The sequence below is a fragment of the Ascaphus truei genome, chromosome 10 (assembly GCF_040206685.1).
Source record: "Ascaphus truei isolate aAscTru1 chromosome 10, aAscTru1.hap1, whole genome shotgun sequence".
Lineage (NCBI taxonomy): Eukaryota > Metazoa > Chordata > Amphibia > Anura > Ascaphidae > Ascaphus > Ascaphus truei.
Genome location: NC_134492.1, coordinates 12,585,326 through 12,601,793, shown reverse-complemented (window position 1 = coordinate 12,601,793; position 16,468 = coordinate 12,585,326). Strand labels below are relative to the sequence as shown.

At 48.3% G+C, this 16,468-nt stretch overlaps 1 protein-coding gene across 7 annotated transcripts in view; it reads left to right on the top strand.

Moving 5' to 3' along the window:
• Positions 1-6,164: 6,164 nt before the first annotated feature.
• The window catches only part of LOC142503520 (biotin-dependent 3-methylcrotonyl-coenzyme A carboxylase beta1 subunit-like), a 66,265-nt gene continuing 55,961 nt past the window's right edge, over positions 6,165-16,468 (top strand). For 3 of the 7 annotated variants that reach the window (XM_075615845.1, XM_075615847.1, XM_075615846.1), the window contains exon 1: positions 6,165-6,516. In XM_075615845.1, the coding sequence (XP_075471960.1) occupies positions 6,224-6,516 (293 nt within the window). In that variant the 5' untranslated portion in view covers positions 6,165-6,223. Of the gene's footprint in view, positions 6,517-10,403; positions 10,667-16,468 lie in introns of those variants that run through there. The other 4 variants (XM_075615848.1, XM_075615849.1, XM_075615850.1 and 1 more) reach the window with 3 other exon arrangements.

Below are 16,468 nucleotides of genomic sequence, written 5' to 3'. Positions count from 1 at the left end.
AGCAGCATATTTATCAAAGGACATAAGAATAATACTGCATCCAGTGAGCTATTTTTCCTTTATAAACTATTGGTGTTGTTTTGTTCCAATTTTGGAGATGTGATAAACAGCCGCCAATAAATGTCTATCTACTAAATATGATACAGGTATTCTAAGAAACGAACACGGTTACACAGCTTGCAATATTATCCTTACCACAAATGTAGACATTTCAGCGATGAAAAATCGGGAAACTCCTGCAGAAGCGAGACCCCCACCCATCCACTCATTCCAAGAACTAAAAGAAACATTTGGAATATCTCATTCATATATTTTTTGCATTGATATTTTTTTTGCAAGCCATACATTACATGGTGTAGATAGCCAATAGTCTATCAGCAAAGCAGAAAGACAATCCCTTAGATATCCTTATCCATATGGCGAGCCACGGGCAAACTTCTATATCAAATATATACAACTGTCTGAAAAAAACACAAAACAATATGACAATTATACAGCAGGTATAGGATCCTGGCTAATAGACAGCCCAAATATGAATATGGACGATATCCTATGGCAATGTGAAAGCTCACTCAAGCTAATCCCATCATCAATATATCAGGAAATGTACTACAACATAATACACAGAACATATACTGCTCCTAAATGTAGACTGAAAGCAAAACCCCGTGGCAGACCTACTACATCGTCTATGGAATGATCCTGCGATTCAACAGTTTTGAACACAAGTCAGGAAATTCAGCAAAGACTAAGCATAAACATCCCTCTACATTTAGAATACATGATCTTCAAACTCATGGATCAAGCAAATGGAAGAAATGAGGAAAAAACAGACACAAATGTAACCAACAAACTCGGGCAGATCATCGCCACGGCCGCTAATCCTTCAGCAATGGCTACATCATACATCCCCTCAATGGACTTATGGAGAGGACATTTTTTGGCATCAAATGACGCCCATTACCATGGAGACGTGACGTCAAATGACGCCACGGGTCACGTGAAGTCACATGACCCCACAGCGTCATTTGACGCATCATTAGAAGTGGGGGGGGGCACGACTGAGGAGGCAACAGGTTAAGGGGGGCGCAGTTGCAGGGAGTTTGCGCACAGCTGTATTAGATAATACTTACTACATTTATTTATTTATTTATTCAACTCCTAATGCCATTTTTTATGCGTTTTAATATACTGAGCATCCTTTGATTTCAATAGCAGGTTTTAGCACACCTCCCCAGCAGTGCAAGATCTTTGCAACACTTATAATTGTGATAATTTGTTGCCAATGTTCCCAGCAGTTTGAGCTGCAAACTTTGACAATAGATAATGTTACCTTAGTAATATAAGAATACATTGTAGCTGCTGAGTTACCCTGACTGAAGGATTGATTGAAACTGAAAGGCGGCCATTTAGTGAGCCCTGGGAAGCAGGATCTGTGATTATCAATCACAGGAGAATGAATCAATCAGCAGCTTAGGTAATTCGTTTTCAATAAAGGTAATCAATGGCTGCTTATATGAAAACAAATATATATATATATTTTTTTTAAAGTGCCGTTTGGATTGCCTCTTTAAAATATAAAAAAGTGCTACTTACAGAAGTAGGACACAAAAGGTTAAAACTGTCTCAATACATACAAAGTGCAAATGTATCCATGCAAATGTAAAATGTAAGAAATGTATATATATTACTGTAAGATTTCCAATAAAAAGTACGGTATATACAAAAAAAAGGTGTCACTGCCTATACATTTTTTCCTCTTCCCCAAAATGATCGTGCCTGCTCCTAGATATCTGAAAACTACAGCAACAACAAAAACTATAGCACACCAGGGGTGGGCAGCTCCAGTCCTCAAGGGCTACCAACAGGTCAGGCTTCAGGATATCCCTGCTTCAGCACAGATGGCTCAGTCTATGACTGAGCCATTGAATGAGCCATTGATTGAGCCACCTGTGCTGAAGCAGGGATATCCTGTAAACCTGACCAATTGGTGGCCCTTGAGGACTGCAGTTGCCCACCCCTGCCCTACAGGCTTATATTGTATCTGGTGATTTTCTCACATGCGCTAAAACATAACAGGTCATGTACAAACGGGACATGCTTGCATTTAAGAATGAGAGTGGAGCTCAGTGGTTGTGTGTGTGGGGGAGGGGGGAGAGGAGGGAGGGGGGAGAGGGTGAGGTGGGGGAGGTGGGTGGATACCAAATTAGGCCAATTCATTCTCTGGAATTTAACTTCACAAGTAAGGATGATAGAAACTGACAGGGCTGCTTTCATGTAGAAATATCCCCCGCCACCAGCTGTGAGGCAGAAAGAAAGAGCCTTCTCTGGAATTCACCCCGATTATTCCCTAGACTTCCTGCTGTGAACGAATACATTGAGCTAGGTATTCATCGCTTTAATGTGAGATATATTCTGATTTCTCTGAGCCCCCTAAAGCGAAGTGTTACCGATAGCAAATAACCAGCGCTCAGTCAGTGTTCAAGTGATGTAATGAGCCAGGACGCAGAGAACTTCCCTCTGCGGCACCTACCTAAACGGTTCTTTTACCAGGAGTAAAACGCAGTCACAGAGGAGCTAAAGGTGCACTTCTCCTTCCATGGTTATGTTTGAAAGATTTCTTTCCCATACTGTACATGAGGGGGCCTGCATACGCCATCTTTAGTTTTTCTGAAACAGTGTATTTTAGTCTGAAAATAATTAGGCCACATGGTAAATTAATTTGGCTGATAACCCCCCTCCCCCCCTGACATTAGTATGCTTCAAACCAGGTACCCAAAGTAAGTTATGGTGAGACAAAAAGTTACAAAAGCCCTACATCGTACAGCAAATACAGATAAACACACAGATCACACTACTCGGCCTGTAAGGAGAATACAATTTATCTTGGTTCTCATGGCCTAGTTGTATAATCTCGGGCATATAATGAGTTAACTTTTCTTGCTGTTTGCTAAAATGTCTACGATGGCTGAAATTCTGCTTACATAGACTGAGAATGTATAATGTGAGCTACAGGCGGGTTCCCTCCCTTCTCCTGCCTGCTCCAGATTCACCGCTCAAATCTTTTTTCAGTCCGCACAGAAGAGACTTCCTCTTTTCTGAGTTAGGTTCTCGGCACTCAGAGGTTAACTTTTTAGTGAGTGCGTTGCCCCCCTGCTCAGGTGATAATGGTACATAAGTTTGTTTTGGGAAGAGGGAGGGAGGAACCTCGCTTGTGAACAAGGACAACGGTCAAGTCATGCTGTGGGTCCAGGAATATGAACTCTAATCCCCAGGCACCTGTGTAAGGCCTCAGGGTGGAAACAGGCGCGCTGGCGCTCCAGCGCTGCGCCCTGCTCGGCCGTGCTTTTCCTGGCTGGCTAGGTGCGCGTGGGTCTGGGGGCGCGGCCCCGACGTCGCGGAGCTGGTTCACCCTCATTGGGCGAACCGCTCACGTGACATGCTTGCGAACAGCAAAAACAATTTTGCTTGCTCGGCAAGCGGCTGAGCGCCGAGCAGGCGCACTTGCCCACGCAGGCCACGTGCATTGTTTCAACGTGTCCAGCGTGAGTGCGCGCGCACGCTCAGCGCCACCCTGGACAAGGCCTAAGGTGTGGGTGATCTCTGGCGAAACAGTTTGCGTGTGATATCCTGACGTCCAATACTGTCCGCAGCTACGTATTTCAATAAACTATTCTTTACTATCAGTTGGTGTTTGTGTGTTTGTGAGTGAGATCAGCAATCCGATCCCAAGTATTATTGTCTGTCAGTGACATGGTATTTCCCTGTCAATACACGGCCATTAGGCTAGGAAGTTGCTGAAGTTTTATACCCCGCCTGGCTTATACACTCATGCAGTTTTACACACAGCACATCACAAAGCAGGTATTATTTGCTTTTGTCTCTCATACCTTTATTTGGTTTAAGTCACCATCTCTCCCAGAGAGTAAAAGACTTGTGGTTACTAAGCATAGGCTGAAAATCGTTGTCTTGGACATTCTTGCCGGCCTTATGGCCAAGAAGAGGATGCTCGGATTCCGAATGGAGGAAGGCATCAAGTACCAGAACCCTAAAGATCTCCTGGACCTCTTGGCTGAAGAACTTAGGGATTGAAAAAGGACCTGTCTGACCTTGGGCAGACAGTCACAAGCCAAAGCACCCGAGTCACGTGATTTCGAGCACATTACTCGAGCTCCGCGGGAAAAAAAAAAGGAAACAAGAATCTGTGTAATATGGCACGTATACGCTTATAGGGGAAAGTGACACAATGACTTCCTATTTGCCCAGAATCCCTGGCTGCAGTGGAAACATTGTTTGCTGAGTGACCATGTGGAAAAGCAGGTCTGTGAACCTGTCTGAGACATGTCTGAAGTGAAGCTTCTGTGCTGGCACCTACAGAGTTTTGATGGGGAAAACGTGATTGGTGATTGGTGATGAAAACGTATCACGGAAGTGATGTCATGACGTCGGGAGAATGGACCTTGGGCCTTGGCGCATACGCAGAGGGATCCTTAGCCAGCGCGCCTGCGAAGAGGCCTCCGGCGCAGTGCCAACACCACTCTGCAGACAGGGAGACGGAGACACCACACACAAAGACACACACGCAGACAGACACACACAGAGAGACACACAGACACACACACGGTCACAAACAAATACACACACAAGGAATTCAGTGTTAGTATAAATATAGAAGTGCAAATAGCTAAAACTGGAGGGGGGGTGGGAGGTGCCGAGCACGTGTTCTAGGTCAAAATTCTTTGCGTTTTGTCACTGAAATTGTGTTAAAATTTTTTATGAAAAACATCACCATCACAAACACAATGTATGTGACAAAAGACAATGAAGTTTCACTTACAATGCGTGTGCTCGGCACACACACACTTTAAAAAAAAAAAAGAATGACAGCTTTTCTGCTAACATCCTTTGTAGTCTGCATGGAAAGCAGCTCTGTGCTGCTGGTAGAGTGTAGAATGTGAGAATAAACAGCAGGACTTGCTTTATGAACAGACTACGGGAGACTTTGGGACCTTTTGAATAACAAATTAAAGCGGCAGTAAAAGCTGGGGTCTCCGGAGCTGAACCCAATCAATTTCATTTCGGGGGACCCCCTGCTTCCAGAGATACTTACCTCCGTAGGGGGTGCCGGTAGCCGCTCCACTCGGCTAGCAGGGTTCATGTAATGGCAGAGTTTCAGAGCTCCCATAAGAAAATATAATGGTTCAAGAGGACCAATGTATTTAATTTGGGTAGTACATTTACACACTGTTTATCTTTGCTAAAAAACAAACAAACAAATAAAACACAGGAGTACAGGAAATATTTTTGGGTGGGGTGCTGTACATACCAAATCAGTGTCATACATACATTAACATGTATAACTCCAGGAGGGGCGGCAGCACCCCCCCCCCCCCCCAACACCTCCTAGCACCAAAGTGAACTAATTCCAATGTTTAAGGGGTGTCACCTGGGTGATGGATACATATTGTATCCAAATCTGATACCTAGAAGTATTTTTTATTTATTTAAGGGAGGGGATTTGATTTCCTCTGGCTGCTCCCTTCCGTGATGTCACTGTGTGATGTCACAGTGTGTTCAGCAAGCGCTTGTACAGACAAAGCCCCCCTTAGGCTGTGTTTATAGTGACAGCGATAGCAACGACGCGTCAAAACAAATGTATTGAGGCTGTCGCGTTCGCTTATAGTAGGCACGATGCGACGGAGCGACGGCTTGGACGCGATCTCTTGAAGTCACTTCAATTTGATTTTTCCAGCGACCGCAGCGTGACGTCAGCGTCGCCGGCGACGGCACTGTAAGCGTGGCCTAACCCAGCTCCCCTTATCATTATTGGCTCTCTGATAAGGACAGGGGTGGGATAAAGAAATCACTTTATTGACAACCTCTTCCCCCTTCAGAGACCTCTAACACATTCAACTTGTAACTAATTCCCCCCCCAAAAATGAAAGTAGCCAAACCTTTGCTATTAGCATTGTTTGATTTGTTCAGGCAGGCCAGAGGTATGTTTTGTGTCTGACTATGTGGGATTGCACCTGTAAGAGGACAAGCCTATTATTGCACACGGTCCTGCTCAAAAAAGTTCTGGCCATCTAGTGGGAGTAACGTGAACACAGTAACACCACGCTCCCCGCCTGTGGTGAATCTGTTCATGCGAACCCACAGCTACATGAGCAGGAGGAGGCGGGGGTGCAGGGGTTTAGGGCCTGCCCTTCAGCCTGTGGGTGTGATGCAGACTTTGCTCTGCAGTGCATGCCATGTACTAGGTGGGATCTGCTGGAGGTCTTCCTGTTACAGGGGGCAGACGGGAGTCTCATTCATGGCAAGGTGGGCCTGGCACAGACACTTGCTGCATGTCATGGGGAGGCCTGCCCCAGCCCTGCCCTGCAGCAGCTCCAGCAATAAGGCAGCAGGGCACGGGAGGGGGGCCCCGTCCTACCCTGTCATAGATGGGAGCATTAGGCCGATCTATAGACATGTCTATGAAGCAAACACCAGGAACAGCGAGGTTTGTAGACAGAGGTAAGTAAAAGTGTCAAACACCCACAATGCAGCAGAGCTTTGCCTGCAGGTGAACCAATTTCCTAGCAGAACGCAATGCTTTGTAAGGCGTCTAATATAGTCCTCTCACATGCGCTACCGTGCGCGCTCGCGTCAATTATAATTGCAGGGTATGAGTCTGCAGTTGCTATACTTCAGACGCGCGCGCACGGCCGTGAGCGGTGGCGCGGCAGACCTGGGAAAATACAATAATATTGTATTTTCGCACTGCAGCCACGCCGTGAACCAATCACAGCGCAGCCTAATGCTGTGACATCAGTCACGCCCCCTAACCGCGCACATCATCGCTTGCACCCTAGCAACTAAACGCGCGCGCAATGCTAGGCGAGCGCCCACATAGCGCAGGACTATATTACACGCCTAAAGCCAGTGGCACTTAGATTTATTTTATTTATTTATAAAATGTTTTACCAGGAAGAAATACATTGAGAGTTAGTTACCTCTCGTTTTCAAGTATGTCCTGGGCACAGTGATATGATGACAAATAATGCATGGTTACAAATACATAGTTACATTAAGTGAACAGGGTATACATTATATACAAGACATTGCATGCACAGTTAGAGATACTATATATTATAGGCGTATGTAACAGTTACAGACCAGATTAAAATGGGAGACAGCCTTAGTTTTGAAAGAATTTAGACTGGTGGCGGCTGGGAGAGTCTCCGGTAGGTTGTTCCAGGTGTGAGGTGCACGGTAAGAGAAGGAGGAGCGGCTGGATACTTTGCTGAACCTTGGGACCATGAACAGTCTTTGGGAGTCAGATCTCAGATGATAAGTGCTGTATGTGGTAGGGGTGAGGAGCTTGTTCAGATAGATGGGTAGCTTGACAGAAAGTATTTGAAGAAAAGACAGGAAAGATGAACTTTGCGCCTAGACTCTAGTGATGACCAATCTAGTTCTTTGAGCATTTCGCAGTGATGTGTGCTGTAGTTGCATTGAAGAACACCGAGGAGCACTTCTGTCATCTTCTCTTCGGATACTGGGATCAATTGAAAATTGTGGGCAGTGTTGGGAGGGGGTGGGGTTATAGGGGTACTCTCAGGATGAGGTTCATGTTTGTGGTTTGGGTTGCGTTTTGCTAATAAGTTAGTAGCACACCCCACAAAGTAATCATTGAATGCATTTGCGATGTCAGTGGGGTTTGACAGAGTAATTTCCCCCTCAACCCCATTATAACGTGATCCGCTACAACGCAAAATCGCTTATAACGAGGTCTGAGCATGGCTCCTTATTTGAAAACCTCCATTTTGCTGCGCGAGTTCTTACCGGCATCTAGATCTCTCTCCTCACTTCAAATGACGGTGTCCACATGCTCTCCTCGCTGCTGCCGTGTGCTTCGTCATTTTTATAAATTATTATTTCAATGTTTTATTATAATTTATACCATATCATACAGGAATCGAACCCAGGCCCTTTTATATGCTAGGTAAGGTTTGTACCTCTACACCACAGGGATTGTGAGATGTGAGTACACGGTGGCAATGTGTTGTAGAGGATACATATATTTTATAGGGTATATCTTGTCACACCAAGCCTATGGTGTAGACTTTAGAGGTAAGAGGTAAGGCATTTGTATCAGTATGTGGAAGGTCCTGAGTTCGATCACTGCATGTGTATTATACAAAATGTATTCATGTTCAATTCCCACATGGTGTGTTTATGTGTCCGTTAGTCAATAAAGCATTGAATTGAATGTTTAAAAAAAAAGAAAATTACACCGTGCACGAGAGCTGTCAGCTGCAGAGAGAAGAGCGCGTGGACACAGCCCTATGAAGAGAGGAGAGAGCTGACATCTGCAATGAGGAGAGAGATCTAGATGCCGGTGAAATTTTAACGCAATCCCGGTTATAACGCGGTCTCAGGGTTGTGGACCCCAAGGACCGCGTTATAATGGGGTTCAGCTGTACTTGGTTGTTGATGGTTAGAAGGCTGGAATATATTGTGGATAACCTACCAGAAGTTAGCTGGGTTTGATGTGTTCTGGAGGAGATTGTCAGAGTAATATTGTGGTTTTGCGTGCCTTGTTTGCCTTGTGCACATATTCCGCATGCATCTGTAGTAATTGAGATCCTTGGTGTAGTGCCAGTTACTTTGTAGCTTTTCCACAAGGCATCCCTGAACTGGTAGAGTGCTATAAGGTCAGGTGTAACCCAAGAGATAGTAAGCTCTTCGGGGCAAGGACTCCCTTTCCTATTGTTTTATGTCTGAAGAACTTATTCCGATTATGCGTTATAATATTATATCACGTGTATTGTAAAGTGCTATGTACCTAGATGACGCTACATAAATAAAGATATATATATATATATATACATACATACATACATACTGGGTCACTCCTAATTATCCTAAGGCTGAGGCCCCACTGTGGCCACCAGCCCCTTTCCTTCAGTCTGGAGGTCCCCGCTTGCTCCTTCGTGCTGTGACGCGTCAGCCGGCCGATGCTGCAAGCTTCTGGTGATCAGAAGCGCTGACGCGTCACGTGGTGCAGCAGTCAGCCAATGAGGAGGGAAGGGAGGCGGCTACGGGGAGGGAAGGGAGGCGGCTACGGGGAGGGAAGGGTGGCGGCTACGGGGAGGGAGGCGGCTACCCTCTCCCCGTGTTTGCTGAGGGGGGTGACGGGGCACAGATCCGCTCACTGTCTCACTGTCTCTCCCCGAGACGGAGGGGGGGTGGCGGGAGGGGAAGCTGTGACATCCGCGGGGAACACACAGCCTGGAGAGTGACATTAGCCGCGCCCCCCGACCCGTCTTGGCCACGCCCCCCCCCCCCCTCCAGCTCCCGCTACCTACAGACCGCAGATAGCGGTCAAGTGCCTCTCCACGCGCCGCCTGTCCGCAGTGCGGGCGCGTGGTCTGAGGCAGCGGGGCCTTAGCCTTACCCCTTTGTCTGCCCTTTGTCTGCCAGAGGGGGGGGGGGGCTGCAACACACATTGCAAATCAACCCCCCCCTCAAACAAAGGGATTCTTTGTAAAGCCTATACTGTACACAGGTAAAAAAGTAGAATGCTTCCAAGGTTCACAGCACCTTCACTCAGCCAATCGTATGAATGTAAAAAACTTTATTAGCAACCAGCAATGTACAACAGCATGATCACTCTGATGATCTACATTGCTGGTTGCTAATAAAGTTTTTTACATTCATACGATTGGCTGAGTGAAGGTGCTGTGAACCTCGGAAGAATTCTACTTTTTTACCTGTGACGTCATATCCGGTTGGAGCACACAGACGTCAGCAAGCGGGATTCTAGCCTACAGAGCCTCTGGATCAAGCTTGCAGCTGGCAACAGGAACGGCTTTCAAGGGACCTCCACGCGGTACACAGGGGAGACAGGTGAGGTTATATTGGTAGCCGGGCTGTGATTTACTTGGGGGCGCCCCCCTGTGAGGTGTCCCCTTGTACTTCTTCCGGTTTTCCAGTACCCCACTCCCCTTGTTAGTATCGGAGGTGCCCCATTATTGCCTTCATTACCTGCATCATTACTTATTATACAGGCGTCAAACCCTCTTTCCTAGACACACTCCATAGTGCCTGGTTAGTGGCCTCGATATATTGGGGTTTTCCCTACCTTTTTTCTACTATACTGTACACAGCACAAGTGCTAAATACAAAAATAAATGGCTTAAGTTAGTAGTTCAATCCCTCAATTTAAATTGTGCACTGATTTGGAGATACAGTAAGAATAGAAAATTGCAGGCTATGGAAATTCAGGCTGCCAAATTCCTGGCGTATCTCTCCGGTGCAGCCACCGGCAGGAGGCTTCCATCAGCTGGCTGGGCTGGGGGCTGCTGGTACTGCAGGAATGTGCTTCACATTACTGATCTACTTGTGTTTTTATTTAGGCCTTTGCTAACTGGGACGGTCCTGGGTTAACATTTGGTAGCTATGAAGCAGACCACCTCCGGAGCAGCATTAGTTTTTAGCTCCGGGGACTTCCCCGTTTCCGAAAGGCTTACCGGTGCAGCTAGCCGAGTTCTCCCTGGATATTTAAACAGCCGTCAAATAGGAAGCCAACACATATGATGTTGAGACTTCCTGTTGGCCCAGTGAGATTTGGTGGCCATTTTAATCTCTCTGGAGGGAGTTATCACCGGAAACTACAGCGGTAACTATCTAGGGACCCAGGGGATTCCTGGAACTAAAAGTAATCTGGTTCAGATTCCGAAGAGACAGTTTCCAGTGCTGAAAGGGGAAAAATAAATAAATATATATATGAGAGAGAGAATAAAAAGATCACTTGTGAGCACATTCACATGTTTTAGGCAGGTCTGCACCCCCCTGCCTTTCACCACTATCACCCAGCATACAGTGTTTCCACTGCAGCAAGGGATTCTGGGAAATGACATGCAAATGAGCACATTTATACACAGTATATATATATATATATATATATATATATATATATATATATATATATATACATATATATATACATGTAGAGGTATCAGTACCGTGTTAGCCGAGCTTCAATAATCAAGAATATTATGGCCCATAATCTCAAGAATATTATGGTGAGGAGTAAAGTATTCAGCAGTACAACTGAATGCGGGACAAAACCATGCCAGGACCCAAGATGCAAAACCTGCGCAATGCTCTACACAGCGGACACAATACAAATACCACACAAGAATCGGGAATACAAAATCAGAGGAGGGTTCACCTGTTCCTCCAGCAATGTCGTGTACCTCATCATGTGCATGAAATGCCCAGGGGGCTGCTACTACATAGGTGAGACAGGACAGGGGCTAAACAAGAGAATGAACCTGCATCGCCACAGCATCACACGTGGAACAAGAGACAGTCCTGTTGGCGAACATTTCTCTGACTCTGGCCATAAGATGAACGATCTGAGGGTTGCCATACTCAAAGGTAATCTTAAAACCCCGAAAGAGAGACGGTTGCATGAATACAAATTTATGCAACTGTTCGGGACACTTAGCAGTGGCCTAAACAGAGATCGAAATTTTAGGAGTCATTACTGACACTTGCGAACTCTCTTCCCATGAGCGCTAAAGGCCATGTCTGTACATACTGTGCTATATGTATGCACACACAGCTGTCTCTCACACATACTAATACTCCTTATTTTTCCATCCATATACACCAATAGGGACCACATAGTATCCACACACACTTTTAGTTGTGCTACAAACTCTCACATTTCCACACCCACCCACACCATTTATATCCCTCTCACTCCACACACACCTTGTGTAGAGCACTGTTTATACTGTGGGCTCTCCATTCATTTTTATTCACACTGATACACATACACACTCTTTCTTTACTTGCTTTCAGTTACCCTTTGACACCTCTAACCATAAAACACATCCACACCGGGGGAAGGAGAAGCACAGATAACATTCCAAGAGACACTGTTTTTAAGTTATCCTTGCTTCATTCATTGTAACATCGCCGGAAGAAGAGATCAGTGTATCTCGAAAGCTCGCACAAAAAAAAAGCATTTCGTTAACAACAGAACGGTATCATCTATTTATTTTTTGATATATATATATATATAGTTAAGTTATGGTGAGTAAAAAAAGTGACAAAAACCCTCCACAGGAAAGCAAATATAGCTGTATGCTCATCTGCATGTCTTAGGCAGGTCTGCAACCCCGCCTTTCCCCATTATCACCCAGCATACAGCACTTCCACTGCAGCAAGGGATTCTGGGAAATGACATGCAAATGAGCACACAGTGTCACTTTTTGCCTCAATAACCATTTTTAACATGGTTCCCTATAGGCTTAAGCTTGCTGCATGGTCACAGCTTTGAGCACAGCCAGGGTTAAGGTGGTTTTCTGGGTATGCACCTTAACCCTGGCTGTGCTCAAAGCTGTGACCATGCAGCAAGCTTAAGCCTATAGAGAACCATGTTAAAAATGGTTATTGAGGCAAAAAGTGACACTGTATGCTCATTTGCATGTCATTTCCCAGAATCCCTTGCTGCAGTGGAAGTGCTGTATGCTGGGTGATAATGGGGAAAAGCGGGGTTGCAGACCTGCCTAAGACATGCAGATGAGCATACAGCTATATTTGTATATATATATCTTATACTATATTAGTGAAAGCACTGTATGTTTGTTTGCCTGCCTGCCTGCCTGCATGCATGCCTGCCTGCTGGATGTCCGGTGTCCCTAGCGGCAATCTCATTGGTCCCTTGGCCCGCCCACCTCTCATTGGCCTCACACACTCACACCACCCCCTTGGCCCGCCCCCCACACCTCTCATTGGCCTGAGGCGGAGTGACGGGCCAAAGGTCCAAAAAAATAAAACACACACACACACACACACACACACACACACACACACACACACACACACCTCTCTCCCCTCTCCAAATCACCTTTTCCCCCTCCCCAGCGGCATCACCTCTTCCCCCTCCCCAGCGGCATCACCTCTTCCCCCTCCCCAGCGGCATCACCTCTTCCCCCTCCCCAGCGGCATCACCTCTTCCCCCTCCCCAGCGGCATCACCTCTTCCCCCTCCCCAGCGGCATCACCTCTTCCCCCTCCCCAGCGGCATCACCTCTTCCCCCTCCCCAGCGGCATCACCTCTTCCCCCTCCCCAGCGGCATCACCTCTTCCCCCTCCCCAGCGGCATCACCTCTTCCCCCTCCCCAGCGGCATCACCTCTTCCCCCTCCCCAGCGGCATCACCTCTCCCCGCTCCAAATCACCTCTCCCCGCTCCAAATCACCCCTCCCCGCTCCAAATCACCTCGCTTCCCGCCTCCCCGCTCCAAATCACCTCGCTTCCCGCAGCTGCCACGCGGCGCGTAAGATGGCGGACCCCCTTCCTCCCTCGCGGCGCCGAGTCAGACGGTGGCGGCGCCCGGAAGTACAGGTAGGTGTCGCTCCCCACCTCCGGCGCCAAACGGAACTGAGAAAGGGCGCATCAACTGAGGTGTGTGTGTGTGTGTGTGTGTGTGTGTGTGTGTGTGTGTGTGTGTGTCACTGTCCACTGCCCCCCCCTCCTATCCACTGCCCCCCCCTCCTGTCCACTGCCCCCCCCTCCTGTCCACTGCGTCCCCCCTCCTGTCCACTGCGTCCCCCCTCCTGTCCACTGCGTCCCCCCTCCTGTCCACTGCGTCCCCCCTCCTGTCCCCCCTCCTGTCCCCCCTCCTGTCCACTGCCCCCCCCCTCCTGTCCACTGCCCCCCCTCCTGTCCACTGCCCCCCCCTCCTGTCCACTGCCCCCCCTCCTGTCCACTGCCCCCCCCTCCTGTCCACTGCCCCCCCCTCCTGTCCACTGCCCCCCCCCTCCTGTCCACTGCCCCCTCCCTCCTGTCCACTGCCCCCCCCCTCCTGTCCACTGCCCCCCCCCTCCTGTCCACTGCCCCCCCCCTCCTGTCCACTGCCCCCCCCCCTCCTGTCCACTGCCCCCCCCCTCCTGTCCACTGCCCCCCCCTCCTGTCCACTGCCCCCCCCCTCCTGTCCACTGCCCCCCCCCTCCTGTCCACTGCCCCCCCCCTCCTGTCCACTGCCCCCCCCTCCTGTCCACTGCCCCCCCCCCTCCTGTCCACTGCCCCCCCCCTCCTGTCCACTGCCCCCCCCTCCTGTCCACTGCCCCCTCCCTCCTGTCCACTGCCCCCTCCCTCCTGTCCACTGCCCCCCCCTCCTGTCCACTGCCCCCCCCTCCTGTCCACTGCCCCCCCCCTCCTGTCCACTGCAGGAAATGCAGGGGGAGGAATCCATGCCTTTGAGGCGCCCCCCCCCTCCCTTTGACGCCCCCCCCCTCCCTTTGACGCCCCCCCCCTCCCTTTCACGCCCCCCCCTCCCTTTCACGCACGCACGCACACACTGACTGACGCGCACACAAAGCCTGACTGACGCACGCACACACTGACTGAGGCACACACTGACTGTGTGTGCGTCAGTCAGTCTGTGTGTGTTTGTGTTTCTGCCTCAGACTCACTGACGCGCGAGCAAACACACAGTGACTGACGCACACACGCTACATGAAGCTGTAAAGGAGGGAGGGAGGGGGGGGACTGGATTGATGTGAATGGGGGACAAACAGAGAGAGGGGGGAGGAGAGAGAGGAACGGGAACATTACATCCCGGGCAACGCCGGGTCTCTCAGCTAGTATATATATATATATATATATATATATATACTGTGACAAACGGCTTACTCCGGGGCTCCGTCGTTTGTCCGGGACTGTTTAGAACACGGTCTTTTAGGGTAGGTTAAATGATGAGGCGTCACGTACTGTTCCTTTAAACAGGCTATGCCTGGTTTATTCAGTCCCAGGCACTGAGACTGCCACAGTGCATACAACAGAAAACAGATCAAAACAAAAGCTGCTCACCTGAGCGATAACTTAACTTAGATATCCCTGACTCAGGGTTGGAAGTGGCTTTTCCACTTCCAACATCAAAACACGGTACTTTTGCAGTCTTACACAAATGAACAGAAAGATTGAACCTGTTTGGGGAAGAGGCTTCTCCCCTCTGTAGTTCAGCAGCCTTCCAGCCTCCTGGCTCTTGTGGGGAGACCAGAGCAAACAGGAAATCAGTCTTTCATACCTGATTCCTAATTAGCATGACAGGTGACAGAAATCAGGCAGCAGACAAACTCTGGTCTGGATCTCTCATCCCTCAGTTCCAGCGCTTGCCAAACTGTGGGATGGAGTGTATGTATTATAAGGCTGCACTCCCAGGCCAAACAGGATAGAAACTGTCTAGTATCCTGGGAGCCCTATATACGGAATTTATTACCATCCCCTGGTTTCTGTCACATATCCTCCCCCCCAGCTCAGACCTCGAGGGATGAGCGACCATGGATATTAGGGAGTGCATCCTTGACAACCCGTCAGCATTGCCATGTTTGTGCCCTGACCTGTGTTCCACAGAAAATTTAAAGGGTTGTAGGCTTAGGAACCACCTGGTCACTCTAGCATTCTTTTCCCTGTTTTGACACATCCAGGTAAGGGGTGCATGATCTGTGACCAACCGGAATTTTCTCCCCAACAGGTAGTATTTGAGCGTCTCTACAGCCCACTTTATTGCGAGACACTCTTTCTCTACTATGGAGTAATTTTTCTCCTGGGGATTTAGTTTCCTACTTAAATAAAGGATGGGGTGCTCCTCACCTTGAGACTCCTGGGAGAGTACCGCCCCCAGCCCTACCTCAGATGCGTCGGTTTGGACTACGAACTCTTTGGAGAAGTCAGGTGTGACCAACACTGGTTGGGCACAGAGAGCTTCTTTCAGGCTTCTAAAGGCCTGTTCGGTTTCGGGGGACCACTTTACCATTAGCGGTCCTCTTGCTTTTGTGAGGTCAGTTAGTGGGGTTGCCTTAGTTGCAAAATTGGGAATAAACCTTCTATAGTACCCAATTAACCCCAAAAAGGTCCTTACTTGTTTTTTTGTAACTGGCCTTGGCCAATTTTGTATCGCCTCCACTTTGAGTGTTTGGGGTTTGAGTAAACCTCTGCCAATAGAATATCCCAGATACTTGGCCTCCTCCAGACCAATAGTGCATTTAGCGGGGTTAGCAGTTAGTCCAGCAGACCGGACTGCGTCAAGCACAGCTTGGACCTTTGGAAGGTGGGATTGCCAATCTTCACTATGGATTACCACATCATCCAGGTAGGCGGCAGCATACCGAGCATGTGGTTTTAAAATTTTATCCATCATTCTTTGGAATGTGGCGGGAGCTCCATGTAAGCCAAAAGGCAACACCTTATACTGAAAGAGGCCGTCTGGGGTTGAGAAGGCTGTCTTTTCTTTTGCCCTTTCTGTGAGGGGAACCTGCCAGTACCCTTTTGTTAGGTCTAGGGTTGTGAGATATCGGGCTTTGCCCAGTCTCTCTACAAGTTCATCTACCCTGGGCATAGGATAAGTATCAAATTTTGACACCGCGTTTAGTTTCCGGTAGTCATTACAAAACCTTGTTGTAC